This window comes from Sciurus vulgaris (genome assembly GCF_902686455.1).
Source record: "Sciurus vulgaris genome assembly, chromosome: 4".
Taxonomy (NCBI): Eukaryota; Metazoa; Chordata; class Mammalia; order Rodentia; family Sciuridae; genus Sciurus; species Sciurus vulgaris.
In genome coordinates, this window is record NC_136464.1 from 59,723,324 (window position 1) to 59,749,718 (window position 26,395).

At 32.9% G+C, this 26,395-nt stretch overlaps 1 protein-coding gene across 3 annotated transcripts in view; it reads left to right on the plus strand.

Moving 5' to 3' along the window:
- Window positions 1-26,395, plus strand: part of CTNNA3 (catenin alpha 3) — a 1,874,587-nt gene that overhangs the window by 572,999 nt on the left and 1,275,193 nt on the right. For all 3 annotated transcript variants that reach the window (XM_079135772.1, XM_079135773.1, XM_079135774.1), the window contains exon 7: window positions 14,675-14,878. In XM_079135772.1, the coding sequence (XP_078991898.1) occupies window positions 14,675-14,878 (204 nt within the window). The remainder of the gene's footprint in view (window positions 1-14,674; window positions 14,879-26,395) is intronic.

Sequence of the window (26,395 nt, forward strand, 5' to 3'; positions counted from 1 at the left end):
ATTTGGAGGTAGGGTCACTTTACCTCATGGAAGCAGGATACAATTTGCCAAGAAAGTTCCTGGGAATTCTCATGTTAGAAGGGAATATCATGTTTAGGGCTGATGCAGAGGTGTATTATTCAATGATCCTGGCTCTGAAGAGCTTGTGCTTTCATGGGGGTAGTATCAAAATCTTGCCTTACTTTCAAAGTTCCCTAATTTGGGGTGTTGGATGTGCTACTCTTTTTGTAAATAGTAAGAAATGCTATTTTTTTTTTGATTCATGTGCATTTCTAAAGCACATTTTAGTTTCTCCCACCAGCTCATCAAATATGGAATAGCAGATGTCTTAATTCATTTTCGGTTGCTACAACAAAGTACCTGAAGCTGGGTAGCTATTTAAAAAGAGAGATTTATTTTGGCTTATAGTTCTGGGCAATCAAGGGTGTGGTGTTGCTTTCTGCTTAGCTTCTAATGAAGGCCTCATGGAAGAAAGGCAAGGGGGCAAGTGTGAGAGAGATGTAGTGTGAGGGGAAGCAAGCAAGGAGATGTCAAGGAGACGTCCTAGTTCTGTTCCTCCAGAGCTAGAACTCACTCCTGTCGGGAAAGCATTAATCCCTTTTAACAACTTACTCACCTCTTGTGTGTGATTATGTGTGTGTGTGGGAGGTGGTAACTGGGAATGGAACCCAGAGGTGCTTTACCTTGACATACATCTCCAGCCTCTTGTTTTTTGTCTTGAGATAGGTCTTTCTAAATTGCTCAGGCTGGCCTTGAAATTGCAATTGCTCCTGCTTCAACTTCCCTAGTTGCTGGGAATATAGGTGTGTGTCACCATGCCTGTTCCTGATCACCTCTCTACACTGGTATACTGGGGAGTAATTCCCAATATGTGTTTTGATGGGAACAAATCACATCCAAACCATAGTAGGAGGACACAGCAAAGGAAAGATCAAAATTAAGTTAATTTTAAAACCCTTTATCATGTTTTTTTCATCCAGAGTACAAAAGCAATTCAATCCATTCTTACCAAAATCAGTTTTCATTGGTACCCAAGGAATCTTTCCTGTTAGCTACCCTGATATGTACCTTTGTTGCTCTTTAGATTAGGTACTTATTCTAAGAACTGATTTTGACCTTTATATTCAAATTGTTCTTTTCTTTTTCTGCAAAGGGAGAAAGAATCCTTACCATAATTTTGCTTTCTAGTCATAGTGGTGAACTAGTGTTTTATAATAACCTAGTTGGAAAGTCTGGAATGGAGTCTAGTGATGTAATTTTACTTTGTGGTGTTCCATCTTGTTAAATTAAAAGGATATGGTTTATGTCCTTAATAACATATCTTACTGCATAAGATTAATAATCACTTGAAAAATAGTCTGGTTATGTATTATTTTAACATTGATTTTATTTTTAATATTATTCTGTATCACATTTGCCAAAGCTATAAGAATATTATAAAAGTTTAGTAAAAGACATGTTGAACACCTATAGTTCATAAAAATATAAAAATCAGTAGCCTTTTAAAGTCTTATGTAATGATGAAAACTGGATTTTTATTTGGCTAAATTGTTAGGTAGCTTTATAATCATTCCCTTATCACCTAAATGTTCTGCTGAATCACTAGTCACAGCAGCCCACTGTTTCATTACTGCCAATGTGCCTGACATAAGAGCTTTTAGCAAACTGTTTCTTTGCTTTCCTCCTTATCACTTCCTCTCCTCTTTTAAAATTGGTTTTCTCTGTCCCTCCTCTCCTTTACTGTATCTTCCTCAACTTCCCCATCTGTTCCCTTTCTTTATTTAGTTTTTTTTTTTTTTTGTATTTCTCTTCCTTTCCTCTGATAGTCAACTTTCCATTGCTGTGACAAAGTGCCCAAGAAAGGCAATTTAAAGGAGAAAATATCTATTTGACTTTTGGTTTCAGAGGTTTTGGTACATGGTTGGCTAGCTCCTTCGTTTCAGGGCTTATGGTGATCAGTACATCATAGTAGAGGAAAGCAGTTTACCTCATGGCAGCTGAGAAGGAGAGAAATAGAGTTTGAGCAAGTGAGCCATGACAAAATATACCCTTCAAAGGCATACCCCACAGTGATCCAGTTCCTCCCCCTAAGCCCTGTCACCTAAAGTTTCCACCATATCCCAATAGCACCATCAGCTGGGGACCGAGCCTTCCAGATCCAGACTATAACACCCTTTCTCCTCTCCTCTCCTTCCCCTTTTCTTCTTCCTCTTCCTGCTCTTCCTTCACCTCCTTGCATTTCACATGTTTTTATTCCTTAATAATTAGAATTAAAAATGTAGATCAGATTGATAACGCCCCAAGGGAAAAAGTAAGGGTCTTTGGTAGAATCTCCCAATGACTGTAAACACCAAAGCACATTAGAAGGAATGATTTTCGTTTATCATTTTTCTGACCAACTTTTGAATATGTCATTACAAAACTAGTAAAGCAGAAAGATCTGAACAGCAGTAAATTAATAATATGTTCATTTCTTATTAATTGATTATAGATTTCAAATTAAGTCATTCTTAATTTGGGAAAGTATATGAGTCAGGTACTGAACTTTCTAATCACATACCTACACCCTATTAGGAATAGTACAAGCAACAAAAAGAGGATACAAAACGGATCTGAATGAAATCAGCTATGAAATAGATGAATGTTGTCTTTGATATTTTCCATATTTTCTTTCGGATTTCTTTTTTCTCAGGATATCTGTTCCTCTTCCCAATGATGCCCAATATCTCTATATTATAGCCATCAAAGACCTGCCTCCTGCCCTTTCACACTGTGATTCATATTCTCTGGAGCTGCTTCCTTTTTGTGTTAACTTATTTACATCTAGTTAGCTGGGAAAGGACCTGGTAAAGTAAGACTTTATGACTGACAATAGCTTAAAATTCTATGTTCCATTGGTGCTTTCTCCAGGGACACCCACTGTTTTAGGGAAAGAATGTATTTAACCCATAATCAGTCAACCTCTCTAGATAAAGAGAGAGGCACCAGCAGTTGTGCTGTGCTGAAGGAGACATTTTCTAAGTAACATATGACCATACAGAGTACTAGCTGCTCCACTTGCAACACGGGAGTCATCACTTCCTTTTGCCTAGTGAAACTTAGACAAGGAGATATTACAACAAAAGCATCTCATATTATGAAAAATAAAATAAAAAGCAAATTTAAGAACCACATAAGACAATAGCCACTAGTTACATATGGGTATTTGAATTTAAAATTAAATGGATCTTAATTTTAAAAACTAAAAATTCATTTTCACAGTTGCAGTAGTCACATTTTAAGTGTTTCATAGTTATTGTCTTCATCGTGTTAGATATTGAAAACTTACTTCATTACATAAAATTCTTTTGGACAGCACGCTAGAGTGTATTTGGAGTCAATACAGTTTTATCCTAATGTCTAACCAAGACAATCTAAGTTTATGTACAATCTAAAATGATTATTTTTGTGGCACTTGTAGACTAATACATCCCAATATAGGTTTTCATGCACAATAACAAGAGCAATTTTATTCTTTTGCCACAGTTCACTAGAAGCATTTAAGTTAATTTATATTTAATTTTGTTTTCAATTGTAGCAAAGGAGCATATTTTAAAACTTTTTCATACCAAGAACTTGGTTGCAACTTCAAGTTATTTAGAATATCCACAATCTTTAAACAGCAGTGCTCTATAGAATATGAGGAAAATGTTAGGGAACACATTAAGTACATATGAGGGATGCCTTTATGCCTTTATTGAGAAATTATCACCTCCTGCTAGGCTTGTTCACATTCATCATTGTTCAAGGGATTCTAGGGAGACATGACTTTGGGAGGTTTACAGTTATTTGATATGACGATTCCACCTTGGGGTCTCTCTCTCTTTCTTTCTCTCTCTGTCTCCTATGCTGTACTATGCACAATTCCCCCATGGATCCAGTCTTATACTTAACCTGCTATTTCTCCCAAAGGACATAATTATAGACAGAAGTGGAAGGTAAAGTCAAACAGAAGTAAAGCACAAATGGGATTATTTATTTTTTCCATTTGCCCCCTGTGTGCCTTTGCTTTCATTGTTGATGAGGTGTTTTCTGGGAGAACTCCACAGGCATAACAACTGGCATAAATCCTGGAAATGGCAGGAACTATTCAAACATTTGTTTAAATTTTGCAGAATTGTATTCAGTTAGGCCTATATTCTCTAAAACTCATGGACAGAGAAGGTAGGGCACACATGATATTACTAAGACAAAAATTAGCACTGTTTAAAATAATGGGGCATATGCTATATTTTTAATGAAAGTATTTTTGCAAATACAAGTCATTTATACTTTCTGTCTTTATTGCAAAACAAAATAAGCTAATCCCCATTGCTTTTGTATTTTTAGGATTTTTAAAATATATGTTTTAAAAATAGACTGTGTGGAGCTAAATCAAATATGCAAGTCACATATTTCCGAAGAGATAATCAGTCACAAAGGCTTGACTTACTCCTTCATTAAAAGATACTGCTTCAGTCTGCAATATTATAGTAATAATATATGGTAAAATCCATCCAATATCATATTCAATATCACAACTAAATCAACAGTTTCTATGAAGTGCTTTTATTATGATCATTTTATACACAAGTTTTCAAAATAGGAGAATCCTTGAAAGTTCATTTGATTATTGCTATATCAGACAAAACCAGAAAGAATTCATGATGTGGTGCTGTACATTGACTGAGTTGCTGAAATCTGATAGAGGGATGCTGTGAAGAGGATTACCTTAGGAAAAATGAATTACATTTCTGAAATTTTTATCACTATTCTGGTGTAAACATCTGTAACCATCATCACGGTACTCTTTGAACTAACTGAGAGATCTTCACACATCATTTAGAGAAAAAAAATTTAAGGGAATATGAACTTAATTTACTTTATAAGAATATATTGAGTATCTCTCTAAAATGTTTTATTTTTTTCTGTCACACTAATTAATACACAACCAAATGCAAGTCATGTACACTCTGAATTACTATAGTTAAATATGTAGTTAAATTTGTGTATCTAAATTATACTAATTTACCAAAGAACTATAAATAATTTTTGTTGATAGTCTTGCTAATTTATACTTTATTGCTTGCTTTTTATTTTCTTTTACATTTTTATATCTAAAGCTTCCATTCTTTAGATTGAGTGGAAATACATTAAAATAAGGAATATACTAGACAAAGAAGAGCCTGTGTTTTCTCAGTAGCATTTTCTGTTGGTAATCACAACAGAAATTTTGTTCCATTTTTATCACTCACTCTGAAGATTGATCATGCAGTTGCTTGTGAAACATTATTTATGCTATATGGTTATTATTTCTGCTGCTTCCAACTTGAAGCATAGCATGTGTTTTTGTGAAGAATGTTGGTACTTGATTATAATCATAGCTGCATCTATTTTGATAGGCAATTTCACTTTGGAGAATAGGTGTAAGATTTTTAATGCTTTGAATGTAAATCGGATCAATCCTATCACAGAATATAGAGTGTGTGAATGATGAATGGGGTTTATTATATTATGTTTATTAAAATTCAGAAAACTTTTCCAGCTATATTGATTTTATGTTTTAGCTTGTTTGTTTTTTATAACTTCTACATGTCCTGGTAAGATATGGACAAAACCTTGTTCAAAGCCTGAAAAATATTGAATGATTAGTAAATATTTGTGGAATGAATGACTACCTGATTCATATCTGTGTGGTATACTCAAGAGTTCTCTTTGGGATGTGTTACTTCCTTCATGGTAGTCTGTGGCTATATTTATCAGAGACATATGGTAGTACCTTTAAAGACAAAAGTAGAACTAGCAAAGAAATTACTGAGGTGGAGCCTATCCCTCCCAATATTATAAAGTTGCATTAATTAAAGTCCTATGTGGTAGATATTTGTTTCTTTCCCCATTTTACAAGGGATGAAATAAAAGCTTAGGAAATCTGAACCACTTTCCCAATGTAAGCCAATGTAAGCAGAGGTCCAAGATTCACATTCATTTTTTTTTTTTTTTTTTTTTTCTGACTCAAAAACTCCACTAAAAGATAATCCTGGTACTTTCAGGTCATGTGTCTCTGTTTTCTTACCATTACCAAGACTTTTTATTTTTTATTTTTTTTGTAGAGAAGTTTTAGATTCATATCAAAATTAAGAGGCAGGTCCAGAGATATCCTGTATATCCCCTGCTCCTGCACATAAATGGTCTCCCCATTATCAACATCTTCCACCAGAGTGTTAAAGTTATTACAGTTGATGAACCTACATATATAGATTTTGCCCTGAAAGTTCATAGGTTGCATTAAGGTTCATTCTTGGTATTATACATATATGGGTTTGAAAAAATGTATAATGGTATACATCCATCATTATATTACCATTTTGAGTATTTTTACTGTCCTAGAATTCTTGATTCTCCACTTGTTCATTTCATTTTCCCTCCCTACCCCCTGACAATCACTGACCTTTATACCATCTCTATCATTTTTTTTCTTCTTTTATAGAATGTCATATAGTTGTAATCATACAGGATATAGTATTTTCTAATTGCCCTCTTTAACTTAGTAACTAATATGTATTTAAGTTTACTCCATGTCTTTTTGTGTCTTGGTAGCTTACTTCTTATTGTCAAATAATATTGATATACCACAGTTTAGCTATTCATCTGTTGAAGGACATCTTGGTTGCTTCCAAGTTTTGGCAGTTATAAATGAAGCTGCTATAAACATGCAGGTTTTTCTGTGGACATAAATTTTAAACTCCTTTAGACAAATACAAAGGGTATGCTTTCCTGGATTTTAAGAGCAAGTTCAATTTTTAAATTAAAAAATATTTAGTAAATAAGGAATGTGTATTTTCAGGGTGTACAATGCTATAATTTGACATATGCTTATATATGTTTTATCACAATAAAATTAACATATTTATCACTATCCATGCTCTACATTAGATCACCAGGATTTGGTCATCTTATAACTCAAAATTTATACCCTTTGATCAACATCTTGCTTACAGTCCTTGGAAACTACCATTGTATTCTCTGTTTCAGTGAGTTTGACTTTTTAGATTTCACATATAAGTGAGATCATACTATATTTGTTTTTCTGTGTCTAACTTATTTCTTGTAACAGTATCTTCCAGGTTCATTGTATTGTCACAAATAGCAGGTTTTTTTTTTTTTTTTAATGGCTGAATGATATTCAGAGGAGCTTGTGTGTCTATGATTTCTTTAGCCAATCATTCATTGGTAGATACAGGAAGTGTCATGTCTTGGATACTATGAATAATGCTGCAATGAACATGAGAGTGCAGATGTCTCTTTGAATTGCTGATTTAGTTCTCTTTGTTTAAATTCTCAGAAATGGGATTGTTGGATCATGTGTAGTTTTGATTTTAATTATTTTGAGGAACCATATTTTTTTATAATGGCTGTACAAATTTACATTCCCACCAACAGTATACAAGGGTTCTCTTTTTTCCTCATTGTCATCAACAGATGGTACATCTTGACTTTTTGGTAATATCCACCCTAATAGGTATGGAGTGATATCTCAGAATTTTGATTGCATTTCTAATGATTAGTGATCTTTAACTCCTTATATCATACTACTGGTCATTTGTATGTCTTCCATTTTAAAAATGTCTGTTCAAATTTAAAAAAAAATGTCTATTTAGGTCCTGTGTCCGATTTTAATTTGATTATTTTTTACTTGTTATTGAGTTGTGTGAATTTTTGTATATTTTAAACATTAACCCTTTATCAGATATATGACTTGCAAATATTTTCTCTAATTTTATAGATTACCTTTTCATTTTGTTGCTTTTTTCTTTGCTGTACAAAAGTTTTTTAATTTGATGTAGTCCCATTTATTTATTTATCTTTTTGTTGTTTATCCTTTTGATGTCATATCTAAAAAAATCATCACCAAGATCAGTATCAAGAAGCATTTGCCTTGGGAATATATAATTTATGGTCTTACATTTGTGTCTTCAATCCATTTTAAGTTAACTTTTTTGAGCTACATGAGGGTCCAGTTTCATTCTTTTGCATGAAGCTATCTAATTTTCCCAACACCGTTTATTGAAGAGACTGTCTTTTCCTTTCTCCACTGCATATTCTTGGTTCTTTTGTCAAATATTAGTTGACTATGGATGTTCAAATTTATTTCTGGACTCTCAATTTTATTGCATATGTATGTGTCTGTTTTTATGCCAGGACCATACTGTTTGGATTACTAGGCTTTGTAATATACTTTGAAATCAGGATTTATAATGCTTTCAATTTTGTTCTTCTTGTTCAATATTGAATTAGCAATCTTAGTCTTTTGCTATTCCATATGAATCTTAGGATTGTTTTTTGTTTTCTCTATTTCTTTGAAGAATGCCATTTGAATTTAGACAGAGATTTCATTAACGGTATAATCACTTTAGGTAGCATGGACATTTTAGCAATATTAATTCTTTCAATCAATGCACATGGAATATATTCCCATTTATTTGTGTCTTTTTCCATTTGTTTCATCAATGTTTCACAATTTTTAGAATAGAGATCTTTCAACTCCTTGGTTTAATTTTTTGTTTTTATTAAATATTTTGTTTTTATACTATTATATATTACATTTTTGTTTATTTCCTTTTCCAGTAGTTTGTTGTTCATGTATAGCAATACAACTGATTTTTGAAGATTAATTTAGTGCCCTCCAACTTTAATGAATATATTTATTAATTGTAATAGGGTTTTTTGGTAGAATTCTCAAGGTTTTCAATATATAAGAATGTGCCATCTGCAAACAGACAATTACTTTTTCCACTTTGGATGACTTTTACTTTTTTTTCTTGCTTAATTTAGAAATTAAGCAAGAAATTCTGGCATTATGTCAGCTAGAACTGGTGAGAATAACAAGAGTGTGTTTGATTTTTGTAAGAAATTACCAAACTGTCTTCCAAAATTGTTTTAATATATTGCATTCCCACTAGCAATGAATGAGAATTTCTGTTACTACAAATTTTTCCTATCATGTGGTATTTTCAGTGTCCTAGACTATTTGCCTCTTCTTATTAGTGTACAGTGGTATATCATTGCAATTTCAATTTGCATCTCTCTGATTATAATGTGTGGAACATCTTTTCAAGTCATCTATTTGTCTATCTATCTATCTATCTATCTATCTATCTATCTATCTATCTATCTATCTATCTATCTAATCTACCATTAAGGTTTTTGGTCCACTGTTTAAAAAAATAGGGCTATCTGTTTATAGTTGAGTTTTAAGAATTCTGTACATATTTTATAATCCTTTTCAGATATATCTTTTGCAGATATTTTCTTCCAGACTTTATCTCATTTTTTCATTTTCCTGATATCTTCAATTTTTTAAAGTAGAAAATAACCAAATGTATCTGTAATAGTTAAATCAACAAAATTAAAATCCTTTTAAGTAGGTAATCTAAAAACAATATTACATTCATTCCAGTAAACAATGAAACATTTTTTTCTATTATGATTCCAAAATAATTAGTTGTTTACTAGCTAGAATCTAAAAAATAATTTTTTAATTCATAATTATTGTTTTCTTTTTGATAATTTAATAATTTTAAGTTTTAATTAGCTTGTGCTTTCATAAGTAATATGAAGTTAAGTCATTAATTAAAAATTAAAACTTTGACCACCACTCTAATCTGGGTTCTTTTCTTATTCTCCTCCCCAAAATACAATTGCTATGGCATTGGTTTGTTTTCTTTAGAACTTTTCCTAAGTGCTTACAAACATATACGTGCTCAGAGAAAAAAAAACCTAAAATATTGTTGTATACTTGTTTTTACGAAGCATACATGATGTCACTCTATATATGTCATCTTGCCACTTGATTTTTATTCTATAATACATTCTGACAATCTTTTTAAGTAATTATATATAGAGTAACTTCATATTGTTCACTGCCAAATACATATAGAGCCATGAACTCCATCTTTTCAAAAGTTAGCAGTTAGTTGTGTTTCTAAAATCCTTTCCTTTTACCATAACTCATATTGACTAAAATAACCTTACTTATAAGTTCTTTTCTGAAAGATAGTCTTCAGGCAGCAACTAAAAGCAGTATGATCAGCTATGCCTAAACTACCAACTTCTTTAATAAAATATTTAATATATTTTAAGTCATTCCCTATATTACTATTGGGGTTGGTTATCACACTCCTAATCTGTGGGTGGTATACACCTTTTATATTTTAAAATAACTTTGTGAGTGTGCCATTGCTTTTATATTTAATTTTAATAATTCTTTCACAGTGTCTGATTTTACCATACACCTCTCCAGTAGATAAATATTCTTCTGATTTCACACCTTTCTCTAGCTTTGACATAGTTTTCTTCAACTTGGAGGTAGAATTCCATTCCTTTTTTATTTATTTTCAAGTGTTAGTCTCTTTTCTTCTAGCTCTCAGTCCCACATAATTATAATCCTGTTGTCTGTTCAAGGTAGACTTTATAAAATAAGATCTAGATAAGATTATCTCCAAACTTTAAAAAAAAAAAAACTTTATATTTTTGGTGTAGAACATAATGCTTTGAAATGTTCACAAAAATTAGCATATGCATTACCTCACTATTTTTTTTGTAGTGTGAATACTTAAAATTGATGCTCTTAGCAATTTTCAGGTATGCAGTACATTGTTATTAACTATAGTCATCAAGTTGTACAATAGAGTTCCTGAACTTATCCCTCCTATTGAACTGAAATTTTGAATCTGTGACCAGTATCCTCAGTCACCTAACCCATGGCACCTGCTACTCTGCTCTTTGCTTTTATGAGTTAGACTTTAGATTCTACACATAAGTGAGATCACATGGTGTTTTAATTTCTGTACTTGGCTTCTTTCATTTAATAGTATCTTTCAGGCTCATAATTTTGTCACAAATGACAGACATGATTTCTTTCTTTTTTTAAAGAATTAATAGCTCTTCATTATGTATACATACCATATTCTCTGTTTCCATTAATCTGGATGGATAAAGAAACTTAAGACATTAAGGTGACTTGATATCTTGGCTATTGTGACTAATCCTTCAATAATCATGGGACTGCAGACAACTGATTGGCATACTGATTTCCTTTTCTTTGTGTAAATACCCAGTATTCAGATTGCTGAATCATATGACAGTTCTATTTAAAAAAAAAATTAAGGCACCTCTGTGCAGTTTTCCATAATAGCTGTACCAATCTATATTCCCACCAACAGAAAGTGGTTCTCCTTTTCTGTACTTCCTTGCCAACAAACTTTCAATTCCATGTTCTGTGGAAATCCAGATCCCTCTTCAAGAATTCTCTGAATGGCTGATTTTTCTTTAACCATCTTGATTCTGTTCTCAATTGCCTGGAATTATGCCTAATACTCATACTTAACTACCAAATCTATTTATTTATATCACACATTCCACTTTAAACATACACACACGCACACGCACGCACCCACACACACATATATGTCAGTTCTTAGATGTGAGCCTTCTGAGGAAGACAGGGATAGTCTGAAGAGGGCAGGGATGTTCAACATTTCATTACCAATTCCTCGCATAGTACCTGGTATATAATAGGCTCATAAGAAGAACTGAAATGTAAGGAAAGATTAATTGAAGAGGACTTGGGTTGAAAATAAGGAGAAGAAAAAGGAAAGAAGACAGACAGACACTGACTTCTTAGTTACAGTTGAGAAAAATAAATAGATGGAAAAATATATTAAGATAGAGGTGAAGTAAGAAGTTTCCCAAGTGACCTCATCTCAGTTTCCTTAGAGTAGGAGTAAGTGTGTGGATTTGGGGGTTATACCAAACTAGATCTGAATTCTAAATCTTCACTTTTAAAACAACTGATAAATAATTTAGTTTTCCTCACTGTTTCCATGTTTACATTATTAATGATGCTATCCCTCTCAAGGTGGTTGTTAATGATTTAATAGGACAATAAAAGCAGTATTGCATAATAGTTATAGTATGGAACTGGAAATAAGATTTGGATAAAATCTTGCCTCTGCTACTTACTAGTTGAATGATCTTGGGGTAAGGTAGTGTTCAATTCTGAGGATAAATTTATTCATAGCTAATGGGACAAGAATCAAGCTTAGGGTACCTGCTCCAGGGACCTAGGCTCTTAATCCTTAAGCTATACTGCCTTGGAAAATACAGCAATCTAATAGAGTAAGATGTAGTTAAAATTCACTTCTTTGAAGAAATAATATTCTGTCAGCAAGTATTAGGGAGTATGTGCATATTGGACAGAATCTTGAAAAGGAAAATTTTTATTGTGTTTAACCAAGCGGAATCCTAAAAGTATAGCATCCTATTTATCTTTCATGAAATAAATGCTGTGAAAACATAATGAAAGACTGTTATAAAATATAGCTGTTCTAGATCAGAAGAGATAATTTATTTCATTTGGTTTTAAACAATTCCAAAGGTATTTCATAGAACATTGAAGTTATTTAAAAATTTATTTTTCCTGATCTGTCAGCAGGATAGTTAAAACTTTTCTAGGATATGAATAGTTAAAACAACAGTTTTAGGCAGAATTGAGAGGCCTACATATATGTATCAGATATCAGAGTAATGGTTTGAGTTCAGAGGGGTTTGAAGAATATGAACTCTTAAATGTTAAGCAGGTAAAAAGCCAAAGGCTAGGATAGTTTGAAGAATAGCACTGTTAAATGGGAACTGTAGTAAACTTAATCCTGTAATGCAGGCTGTTTTCTAAGAGAAAATCATAGTCAGAATATCTAAAATTACTAGTTTTCTTTTCCTTGCAGTAGTTATAAATAAACAGATTTGAAATTTGATCAACTTGTTCTATCACCACAAATCCATTGATAATATTAACAGTTCTTATCACACCTTCTGTGTTTGAGCAAAAGTGACAAATTAAATATGGAGGTAGATTCAGGCTAATGAAACTTTTATTAATGGTCAAGTCCATGGTTGGGACTAATAGTTTCAACAAAAATATTCACTGGAAAGAGAAAAATGTTAAATTTTGACTTTTTAAAAATCAATTTCCTTTCATGTTCTTCATTTGTTTGTTGATGTAAAAGAGAGAGAAAAAGTGAGACTCAATTAAGCAGTTAAAAAAAAAATTGGGAGGAAACAGAGCCAGGAAAGGAAGAATTATCCTGAATGCTTTAAAAATATTTAGCCAAGCTGGGCATGATGGTGCACGCCTGTAATCCCAGTCACTCCAGAGGCTGAGGCAGGAGGATTACAAATTCAAGACCAGCCTCAGCAACTTAGTGAGATCCTCAGCAACTTAGTGAAGCCCTGTCTCAAAATGAAAAATAAAAAGAGCTAGGGATGTAGCTCAGTGATAAAGTGTCACTGGGTTCAATCCCCAATAAATAAATAAATAGATAGATAAAATTTAGCCAATATTAGATCTAAATTCTAGTTTATATTTTCCATTTTGTTTAATAATACATGAACATTATACAGTACTAACTCCTCTTCTTTCCAAAATTGTTTTAAAATCATTTTTCTCTCTGTAATGATTTTTCTCTTTCTATAGTTGACCCTATAGATTTATTACAATGAAACGTATGGCAATCAATATGATTATACACACACACACACATATTAACATACACATGTACTTTTCTAATATACATCTACAGTGTATATGGTCTTATAAGATTATATACTTTGAAAATATTATAATGATTTCATTGTGTGTATAGACATACTAAGTCTTGTACTATGAAGATTATTATATGATTTCATTTTATACTGAGTTCTTCAGAGAGCCTTTATTTTATACTCTTCTTTAGTTACATTAGACCTCATCTTGGGAAAGCTTCCTCTCCTGATGCATTTTAATAAAGAACCTTAGAACAGCTTACCCTTCAACTTTTCCCCAGAGGTTATAGATTATCATGACTTATCTTACTTAAAGATGTATATCTTTGTATAACCTTAAAATACCAAGTTAGTTTCCAGTAGCTGAAAATAACTGAAAGTTATAATAGATCAGGTGGAAGATGGAGTTTTACTTTTTAAATGAATAGTTAAAATTCAGAATTTTCTTTGATATGTTAATGGTAAAGTTAGAGTTTATGACTTACAGTGTGAGGCATAATGAAAATAATATTAAATTAGGTATTATAAGACCAGAATACTTGTCTGAACTTCATAGTTTGTTTGCTTTGTGACCTCAGCTTTACTTATCATCAGCTGAAATGTGTAGCTAATAATGCTTTTGATGCCCACCTTCTCAATGTTATCAAGTTGAGATATGTGTGAAAATACTGTGTTAGTGCAGTCTAAAAATGACTGTAAACAGTCAATATGTGCCAGTCATTGTAAGAAGTATTTTTGTCATTCATCTGACAATTTTATGATGCAAGCAACATTAATATTCCAGTTTTACAGATATGGAGGTGAGGCTCAGAGAGCACAAGACACCTTGATGAGTGAGAAAGGCATGATTAAATCCAGGTCTGACACTAGAACTATTGCTCATAATCACATCACATTCATCTGAAGAATAATTGATGCTTAGTCTTATGTGTAAACAAGCAAAAATAGAGTTCTTTTCATTATTACATCTGAATTTTAAATGTGAAAGCAAAATAATATTTTTCATAAAAATGGAATGCCATAGAGTTCTAACTTTCAAATTGTGTTCTTCTCTTAGACTTTGATTGTCCTGAACCCACTCACAGTGACTGAGGAGGAAGTAAGACCATCACTAGAAAAACGCCTTGAAGCCATTATCAGTGGGGCTGCTCTGTTGGCAGACTCTTCGTGTACAAGGGATTTCCACCGGGAGCGGATTATTGCAGAATGCAATGCCATTCGCCAGGCTCTTCAGGACCTGCTTTCAGAGTACATGAACAATGTAGGTGACTAGTCTGCCTCCATCTCTTTCTCCATTTCCCTTCTATACTTTGAGTATATGTTGATGCTTTCTGAATTTAAAAGATGATCAATTACTAATTAGTACATGATTTTCATGGGTTGACTTTCTGAGCAGGTTTTGTTTTTTGGTCACAAGGAACTGTGACCCTGAGAGTTTTCTAGAGATGAAATCAGAATCAGAGTGGTATTTACATGTGATCTTTTTTTTTTTTTTGTGGAGGTGTCTAAATTTTAGTTGAACAAGAGTCAGGATCAGAGAAGAGAAACTAAGATTGTACATTAATTTAGGGGATAAAAAGAAGATAAAGAGGGCTGAGATTGTGGCTCTGTGGTAGAATGCTTGCCTCGCATGTGTGAGGCAATGGGTTTGATTCTTAGCACCACACATGAATAGATTAATAAAATAAAGGTCCATCAATGACTAAAAAAATTCTAAAAAAAAAAAGAAGATAAAGAAAGTGACAGGTTGCTCAGGATTAAGTTGGTGGATAACAAAATGGCATGTAGAATTTAGATAGTATTGGATAAAAGTCAATGTTGCAGTGAGCACTGATCATGAGCCATATTTGAAGGTGTAAAGAGCCCATTCAGTTTGGAGAGCTCTTTTTAGTTTCATATGCTCAAAAATATTACTGCCTAAATTTAGGGAAAATATTTGTTTCAAGATCCTTTTAGTTTCCTTTTATATGTAGGTATCTCCATCTGTGGAATGTCTGTAACTGTTGTTTCCATTAAATCTCAGTGCTATTTGTAAAACGAACAAGAAATCTTGAAGCTAGTGTTAGCTGTACAGTTATCTTCCCTTAGTCTTGATTTCTCTTTCTGCGGTTTCACTTGCTTGTGGTCAATTGTGGTCTGAAAACATTAAATGAAAAATTCCAAAACTAATTGAAACATTTAATTAATTTAATAACTTTAATTATAGTATTTTTATGGTGGTTTTATTATTAATTATTAGTTAATCTCATACTATGCCTAATTAAAAAATTATACTTTTCAGGTATATATGTAGAGGAAATACAGTACATACAATTTGCAGTACTATATTTATAGATATTCACTGTGGGTCTTGGAATGTATTCCCAGCAGATAAGGGGGAACTACTATATATTAATCATAAAACCTTTTAAAAACAGAACCATAAAGTTATATTAGGAATAATTTGTTTTTTATGCTTTATTATAAGTGGAATAATTCAAGGTTCATGAAAGTATGTTTTGAGAATTATTAGTCACAAAGCATATGACATTTTGGTTATGAAATTAAAGACTTGGAATTGTTCAGTGTAAGTATTTTATATAAATAAGTGAAATGTGCTAAAATTAGTTAATGAGTTTTGAGGATGCTTTAACACATTTGATGCATCTTCATATTTTTAATATTTGATGACTGGCTTCTGACCAAATATCTCTTGCCTGTCAAGAAATCAGAGTTTTAAAGCAGATTTTGTTAATAAAAAGCATGTATTAGTAATGTCATGACCTGCTAGAATGTCTGAAGTTAGACTATTCCCATTTTTAACATACAAAATATTCTTGGTTAAATATTTTTCAAGGTACGTCAACAGTCTAAAGAAAGGTAATAACGTACTGGAATGCCTAATCTGTAAAGCATTAAAATTATTATTCTCATCTTTATAGAAAAATAAAATTACGTGTGTATTTACTTTATAAATTATAAATTATAGATAAATTTACTTTATCTAAAATGTAGTTATTTTACAGATACAAACTAAAATACACGTGTGGACACTTACCCACATTAGTAGGGATTGCTACATAATTTGTGGGGCCTTGTATAAGTTGAAAATGATAGCATTTGTATTTAAAAAAAAGAAGAAAGAGAAAAAGAACTCTTCCTTTCTACCAGTTTCTCTTGACCTGTAAAATGTTGTTTTTATTTGCCATTTAACGTTAGGTCTCCTAGAGGATAGGGTTAATTATGGGGTAAAGACAGACTGTCACAGGCCTTTGTGGTCCTGCCCCATGACCCTGGGTCCACTCTGAGGTTAGCCAAGGCCTCACCCAGGAGAGAACAGTGGCGGTAATTGCCGCGCAGATAAAATGTTTGAGAATCTGTCTTAGGAAGTTACCTGGATGCAGGACCGAATGTGAGCCTGTTCAGGTGCTTCTTATCCCATTGGAATACACAAATTCAAAGGTGAAATTAAGAATCTCAAGACTGAGAACAGAACATTGAAATTGAAGCCTGGGACATCCTTCTATGCATTGGGCTCTGTGCACAGTTGCAACCTTCTAAAGCTGGCATATGTCGAACCCAAGTACTTTAGTGAGCAACATCCTAGTTTAAGGAATATTGAGTCTCCTTTGGTAGACCACATTTGCTTTTCATATCAGTAGCTTTTGTAATTGAGCTACATTGATAGAGTAAATGCTTAAAGATAATTTGGGTAAAATAAAGACAGTAAAAATAAAGACAAAACCTAAAGTATGATTAATATTCATAGAAATCTGTGGATCCCTTAGGTGAATGTGACTTCAGGGCTTGATTTCAGATTTTATGTCTGTTGAGTTTGGAACAGGTCGACAGTGGGATGTGAATGCAGTTTATATTTGTTTCAGGCTCAGTCCACATGACCACATGACTAGTTTGAGTCTAAATAATTTTACTTCCTTAAACAGATCAGCAAAGTGCTGTGTTTTTTTTTAACTTAATCTCTATGTTAACTAAGTTTGATGGTTTGTCACATTAGGAATAAATTAATAATAGATAAATGCATAATTATAGAATGAGATAGGTAAATGCAAAATTTCTTTTGCAATTGTAACAAATTACCACAAACTTAGTGTCTTAACCCATACAAATGATCTTATAGTTCTGCAGGTCAGAAGTCTGGATTAAAAAAGTGTTTGAGGTCTGCATTGTTTTCTAGAGTCTCTATGGAAGAATACATTTTCTTGCCTTTTCCAGCTTCTAAATCCTATTCTCATGGCCCTCTTCCATCCATCTTCAAAGTCAGCAATGTGGCATTTTTCTGACTCTTTTTTCCAGGACATCTTTCTCTGACCATATTTGGAAAAGGTTGTCTGGTTAGATGATTAGATGGGGTCTACCTACATTGGAGATCTTCAAACTTAATGACATTTGTAAAGTCTCTTTTGTGAAGAAAGTAATATTCAAAGGTTCTGGGAATTCAGAAGTGGACATTGGGGGCTTACCATATCTGTTTTCTGGAGTCCCTTCTGTGGAAACATTTTCAATTCTTAGATTCTGAATCCACTGTAGTCAGAATACTTTATATACTTCAAGCTCTTTGCAGACAAATCCTATGTCTGTTTTATTTACTGTTTTATTCCAAGCCTAAAGCACAATGCCTGGCATTTAGAAAAAGCTGAACTATATTTTTTAACGAAGGAATGAATGAAATGATTGCATATTGTATATGCCATGCAATGGAGAAACAGCCTCTTTGACATTAATTGAAATGAGTTTTAAGTATCTCCGAAATTTATGTGACAGACTGCCTGTTTTAAAAGGTTTGCAAAGTACCTATCTTCTAAAAATCTATGTGAATATTCAGAAACATGTTTTTTTTTTTCATCACAGTCCCTGTATTTGGATCCACATCTAGCCATATTCCAAAATAAGATTTTTATTCATTAAAAAATACACTCCAGAAAAACTTTAGAATCAGATAAAATGTAGCTCTTGTCTTTTAAAAACTTGGGGGTTATATATTTATAAAATATTTTTGCTGATTTTGTTATACTTTCATAATTGGTTAGGTTTAGTTCATCTTTGTTTTGATATACAGCATAATTAAATAATTTTTCAGTAGATGAAGCAGAGCAAAGATGTCCTAAAAAGAAGGAAGAGTCTTAGGGAAATCAATTATGTTAACATAGTATTTTCTCTATATTTGGTGAAAACAGAGTTGGAGGTGGGCAGCTATCATGTTTGAGTTTTAAGGTATTGGCAGGCATAGGTATTTTGCTGTTTGTGGGTTGAAATCATATTGATGTTTTCAGTGTTGAACGTGTTGCTGAACAGGATCTTCAGGTGATATATATAAATGGTGAAGTTAACACTCACATGATAACTTTACTATGGGGGGATATTAGAGCATTGAGAGAGAAGGGCTGCTAGAATAAACAAGTGAGACCTGAGCATCACTCAGGGACTGATTTACGTTTCTTTACCTCTCATGTCCCCAGTATTTTCTTCTTTTACAGTCTTATGTAAAGTGCATTGTTGCTTTTCTTTACATTCTTGTCTTAATAAATAATCAAATGGACTGTTTTTTGCTATTCAGAAACCTATTTCATTTGTGTGTCTTGAGTTTTATGCATTTCCTATCTTGGGATTCAGGATTTTCAATAAAGTCTACAAAGAGATGTTATGAAATTATTCTTTATACAGAACTGCTACCCTGCTCCTGAAAATCCTTTTGGAAAATAATTCAGCTTTTGTTACTTTCTTCTGATTATAAGGTGAAGCAGTTAGAAGTATCCATATGCAATGACTCTTTGTATACTAGAGACAGATTAGAACTAAAATTATGAAACTTTAAAAACCATTCCAATTTAATTCCCTTTCTTTCCTTTTTTACCCCTATTTTACATGTCCCACATATTAGAATTGTTGCTATCAGCTCAGTTATGCCATTTTAGATGCTCTGTATTTTTATATTTTTAACTTTGTCCATTATGCCACAGTGGCAGAGTGGTTGATTGTGTTCAGAGCCATGTTTTTCAGTTTATAAATATCTGGATTTTATACCTCAGCTAACTTGTGAAAAGTATCCTGTTTAGGTCTGTACATAGTAAATCTGCCAAAATTAGACATATCAGTCAAGCTTACATTAGAGCATGAGGTCAAAGTCCAAGAAGATATAAAAGAGCTGTCAAAATGAAAGGGTTAGTTTAGGTATTGAAACTGGAGTATGGGAACTGACAATTCAGTATTCAGGGAGTTGAGAGAAATAATAAATAATAGGGGGGTCTGGTAAAATGGATTTCATTTTCCTTGTCTTCTTTTATAAATCAAGGACTACATATTGGCTAGATATTTAAGTATATGAATTATCCTGGAAATAAGATAACATTGTTTTAACTATTATTTTTCTGAACTGTTTTAGGATCTAGTCTTATTCTTTTCCTTAAGCTTCTTTAAATTAGGAACTTAAGTGCCTATTAACTAAAGACTTCAGATTCCTTAAGTACCTATTAAATAATGACCCCGAACCTCTCTTTTTTAAAAAACACATATTTCTGTAGATGTTGATAGACCTTTATTTTATTCATTTATTTATGTGTAGTGCTGAGAATCGAACCCAGGGCCTCACATGCTAGGCAAGTACCCTACCACTGAGCCACAACCCAGCCCCTCAAGTCTTTCTTGACTGTTCAAGGCTGTTTTGGGTCATGAAATCTGTTGTGGAATCTCCACTTTGAGATTTAAGAAGCTTGTGAGTCCTCACTGGGGAGAAGGAGGAATCTAGAGTCTTCTCTTAAGGGAATGGACTATTTTCATAAATTTCTTCTTTTCCTTGAATACTTCAATTATCTTCAAAATCAAAGTTAGTAGGGAGAACCCTATAGAAATGCATGATACATGATTAGTAAATTAATAAGTGTATCTAAGGACTGGAGACCTGGCTCAGTTGTAGAGTGCTTGCCTGGCATTTGTGAGGTGCTGGACATGTGTGAGGCACCATGTGAGGAATTATGGTGTGGTCCATAGAACAGGAAAAAAAAAATATATATATATATATATACATATATATATGTGTGTGTGTGTGTGTGTGTGTGTGTGTGTATAAAATTTATTTTAAACTATATTTTAAAGAAATATGATACTATCTAGATAGAGCTAGAGCACAGGAGAATAAGGTAATTTTTGTAACATCAAAAGAATTAGAAAATCATGGGGAGATCCTAAAGACTTAAATGCCATACAGAGAGTAATACATAGGTGAAAGTCCTGGAAGGTTACATACATCTTTTAGGTCAGAGAACCTAAACATTATTCAGGCACTTCTTCCTGCTATGGTTTGATTTTTTTCTTTCTTTCTTTCTTTTTTAATGTTAGACTTTATGTAAAGTTCTTCCTTACATAAAATAAAGAACTGGATTGAGTGGTAGAAATGATGGATAAAGTAGGACTCAGGAATCTTCATACAAGAGTTTTCTGACAAAATTTAAGGGTCCAGAACCTTACATATTTCCTAGCTAGCAACTGATATTAGAATGAGGAAAACATTCTTGTTGTAGATTACCACATACTTTAGAAACCTGTTCTGAAATAAAGGTTAGCATGAGGAAGGTTTATGGGGACGTTCCCTCAGGAGATACATGTGTAAAAAGGTGAGGTAGGCAGGATTGATAGAGAAACCAACTTACAATACATGTCTCTGTAGTCTTATCATCTGAAATTAAGACAGGGGGATGGAGCCATTGTGTTCTAGAAACTGTCAATCACTGGCTGTGGGTTACCTCTAGAACCCATGTAACCTTGGATGAGACACTACCCTGCAACTGAGTGCAGTTCCCAGTTAGGGACTGAGATATGAGTCATCAACAGCTAATATTTCTAGCTATCCAGGGAATACCTTGAAAAAGAATCCTGGGAGAAACAATACTTTATCCACTATATCAGTTAATAACGAATATAGAAAAACAATTTTACAGTCCTTGAACATTGAGACATTGTCCTGTGTTAACAACTATAGTTATTGTATTTGACCTTCTAGACTATTTAATTTACCATTGGAAATTATTAGGAAGAATATAATATGAACACTGAGAATATTTCACTAAAATAATTAACAGGTCTTAATTGATCTACAAAAGACATAGAGGTCAGGACTATCTTAAGTGCACTGTAATATATGGCCACCTAGAAATTATGTGACTGTGTATGTATTACAAATATAGTAATATGTATGAAGGATTTTAAGAGGTATTTCACATTTTGCTAACAGGTTCTGTATTGGCCAAAGAGACAGCTAAAATTTAAAGTTAGGATTAAAATTCTATTGGTCTTATTGCAATTTATAGTTCCATAATTCTGTAGAAAGTGTTCTAAGAACTGGTGATTTTAGTCTGAACAATTGCAGTCTTAGTTGTTAAGGGAAATCTGACAAATAAACAAGCAAGTGAAATGAAGTATGCTAAAAGCTGTAATGGCAGTAAGTACTAGGTACAATAACAGCACAAAGGAGGAAGTAACTAACTCCTTGGGTCAGCCAAGGACAGGCCTCAGAGAGGGGAGCACTCTTATTCGGACTTTTGAAGGACAAGTAGGTTGCTCACTACACCAAGGAGTTGTAACAGCCTGTGCAAAAACACACAAGCAGGAGCATAGAGTGTTCAGGGTGAATGAAATGTAGCAGGAAGAAGGAAAGGTGAGATTTGAGACTGTCCTAACCATTAAATGGCAAATATGTTTCTTTCCAGTATTTCATGAACATAGTTTTATTTATGGGTATTTGCTTTCAAAGCAAGCCAAATTTCAATTTAATTCTTTCTTTGAGTCATTCATAATATCACCTTTACTATTGATTTATCTTTATAAGTTAATTTTCATTGAACTATTTGCAAAGGAATTTGTAGTTAAACTTTATATTGAAAAGTTGTCTTACCATTATGATGTAATTTAGGATCAAAGGCCAGTTTGCAGTTTTGTTTCTGAGCTCAAGGAGGTTTAGGAGTGTCAGATACAGATAAGCAACTCAGACAGTGTATTTGTTTGGCTACTTGATAATTAATTGGAGAATATATAGTTAGTGACTTCTAAATGCTAGTTGGTCCACCTTAATTTGTAATTATTTTTATTTATTTTTTAAAATATTTTTTAGTTGTAGATGGATACAATGCCTTTATTTTATTTATTTGGCATTCATACCAACCTCATATAAATTTCTAATATCATGGTGGATTTGGATTATGACTATGCTTCAGACTAAGGGTATTTCATTTAATTTCAAACATGTTTTTCTTTCACTTACACATGGTGAGGAAATATTTATAATAAGTATTATTGATTCTTATCTTTAGTTGACTGAATAATGGCCTCCAAAGATGTGTATTCCCCAATCCCTGGAACCTGTGAATATGTTACCTTGCATGGCAAATGGAACTTTGCATAAGTGATTAAGGACAGGGACCTTGAGATGGAGGCGTTATCCTAGGCTAAGTGAGCAGGGCCGATCTAATCACTTGAATCCTTAAAGCACAAAACCTTTCATGGTTGGGTAAGAGAGATGAGATGGAAGGAGGGGGAGGAATTTAAAGCATGAGAAAGTCAACTCACCAATGCGTGCTTTAAAGATGGAGGGACACAGTAATGGGTCTCAATTCTCCAACTGCCATGAACTGAATCTTCCAACAATCCAAGTACAAGTAAACTTTCTCCCTTATAATTTCCTGAAAGAAACACAGCTCTGGAGATGCCTTTATTTTATCATACCGTCCTACTTCTATGTCAAGAACTGTATGACAATCAATTTGTTTTGTTGAAACTAAGTTTGTGGTAATATATTACAGCAGCATTAGAAAATTAATATATGATCTTAATCAAAAGTCTGCTTTAATAGAGTGTGTGAGCAACTTTTAAGTCTTATGTGAAATAACTTGTTGCAATTACATGGTAAACATAGAGATATATTAGATATGAAATGTGTATTTAAATCTCAGTAAAGACGATCAGATTATAGAAATATCAAAATGTTGATTTTGAACGTGCTTATGCATCTCACATAAAATTTAGCACAAAGTAATTAAAACGCTTCATTTTATGAGTTTGTGAAATCTTATAATCATGCAGACTCCATGTCCTTTCTTGGTGCTATATAATGGGAAATATGATTTACTTTATCTTCTGAGTCAGCACTGTCCAATGGAAATATTATGCAAACTATGAGTAAATAACTTTAAAATATTCTAGTAACTACACATAGTAAAAGGAGTAACAGGAGCAGATGAAGTTAATTTAAATAATGTATTTTAATTAACTCACTATAAACAAAGTATAAAGTGATTTCAACAGGTAATCAACATAAACATTATTATTGAAATATCCTATATTCATTCTAAGTACCAAATCCTTGAAATTCTGCATATATTTTACATTGATAGTACATCTGGACTGACCAAATTTCAAGTGTTAATAGCCATGTGTGGCTAGTGGCTACTCTGTTAGACAGCAGATCATTATGCAGAAGTGCCACCACCAGTTTTCAGTGATTATTCTATAGTTGTAAAAGTGCTACTGTTAGAAAAGGTAACAAAAGTAAAAAGAGAATTCTTAGATCAGGGATATCTAGAGCACTATCATTTTTGTGGTTAACCAGTAAAATCCGCAACTGAGATTTTATGCTGGCATATTAGAAAGAAACAAAGTTTCCATATGTGGAAGATTTTATTTTCCAGATTGCCACCGAAGTAGCTTCTGTTTTACCTATTCTTCTCTGGTATGACTTGCATTTTTTTCATTACTAGGTGAAGTTTAATTTCATTCTTCTTAATTCTAGGTTGATCTTAATTACTTTTTTGACCAACTAAATGTGACAGAAGTGACATTCTAGGATATTAGAGGTTAGGGCATAAAAGCCTTTCAGTTTCCAACTGAGTCTCTTAGAATACTCAGTCAAGGAACAGTCCCTTTCAGAATGAAATTGCTAGGTGTAAGAAGCCCTGCTTGTGTGGAAAGGTCCCAAACAGGTAGGCATTCTGGTTGATGGACCCAGCTGAATTTCTAGCCAACAACCAGCATCAGTTGCCAGCTCTCTAAATGTGGTCTTGGATGTCCAGCCCATTTGAATCCTTCTTGTGGCTCTAGCTGCAGCTGCACAGAGACTGGTTATATGAAATCTCAAATAAGTCCAGATTTCAGAACCATTAAAGACAATAAAAAGTGATTGTTTTTAACCACTAGGTTTTGATATCAGTAAGCAGAAATATGTAGAAAAAAATGTTAATGGATTCTATCACAAAGGCTATATTTAGTTCATCCCCACAAATCTTATATTCTTTTTTAAAAATATTTTGTAAGTTGTTGATGGACTTTCATTTTATTTGTTTTACTTCTATGCAGTGCTGAGAATTGAACCCAATGCCTCACACATGCTAGGCAAGTGCTCTACTACTGAGCTAAAAACCCCAGCCAAAATCTTATATTCTTTAAGTCCCCACTGAAAATAAAAATCTCTGTAGGTACCATAATCGAGGTCTAAAACTATATGTAATCATAAGGGTCGAGAGTCCAATGTCCAGTGTGAAAACAGACCAAAAAACCTGGGTAAACTACCTTCCAGCAGAATTCTATTTTAACAAGTTTGTGTTTAGATGCATTTATGCTATAATGATATCTGTAGTTGGATTTAACAAGCTACTTAAAACTTTTCCAGGTGACCCACAGTTGATATTTCCAAAATAATGATCACCTGTTCTGTTTGGTGGTATTGAATCAGAATCATGAATACTAAGTGATTATATAATTTGTGCTGCAGAACAATCATAGGGACATGTTCATTTAGCTTTTTGTAGTTACTGATTTTCCCTTCCTTTTTGGAAATTTTAAGTGTAGTAGCAGGAGCTCAGGAAAAAAAAGAATATGCAAAGATAATACAAAGTTGGCAAGACTTTAAGTCTGGCAGTTGGCTTACAACTGGGGAGAGAAAAATAATTAATTATTTTGTTTGGTGCGTGGCAGAGATGGGATAATCACTATTTATGATAATTATGTTGTCTTTGGTGAAAACAGAAGCTCTTCCTAATTTTACAACTCTGTTAGAAGTATTGATGGCTCATTTTATTTGAGTTTTTGACTTTTATATAAAACCTAGAAGCTTATAAAAACTTGTAGAATTAACTGAATCTACTTCATGACTGTTTTTATTTTATATTCAGCTGTTTATACTGCAAGGGAAAACCTCCAAGTCTTCTCTCATTTTTGGATTATTATAGTGTCCCAGGAATGTCTCTCAAAGACTAGAATCTAAGATTTAAACAAACTTTTTATTTTGAAATAATATAAATTCATAAGGAGTTTCAAATATAGTACAGAGAATTCCCATGTATCCTTTGCAGTTTCCCACATGGTATGCATTAACTTAATAAGATATCAAAACCAAGAAATTGACTTATTGATAGTTATGTGGCTAGTTCTAACACATGTATGGATTCATGTGAACACCACTATGATAAAGATGCAGAGATATGCATTAATGCAAGTATCTTCCTCATGCTGCCCCTCCTTACCTCTCCTCCCTGACCCCACCACATCCTTAACTCCTGACAATACTAATTTGTTCTCCATTTCAATACATCTTATTATTATACCTTATTCAATTTTTGTAGGACATTTGGTTGTTTTTAATTTTTGCCTATTACAAATAAAGTTTCTGAGCTGGGTGCGTTGGCACAGACCTGTAATCACAGTGGCTTGAGAGGCTGAGGGAGGAGAATGATGAGTCCAAAGCCAGCCTCAGCATCTTAGTTAGGCCCTAAGCAACTCAGAGAGACCCTGCCTCTAA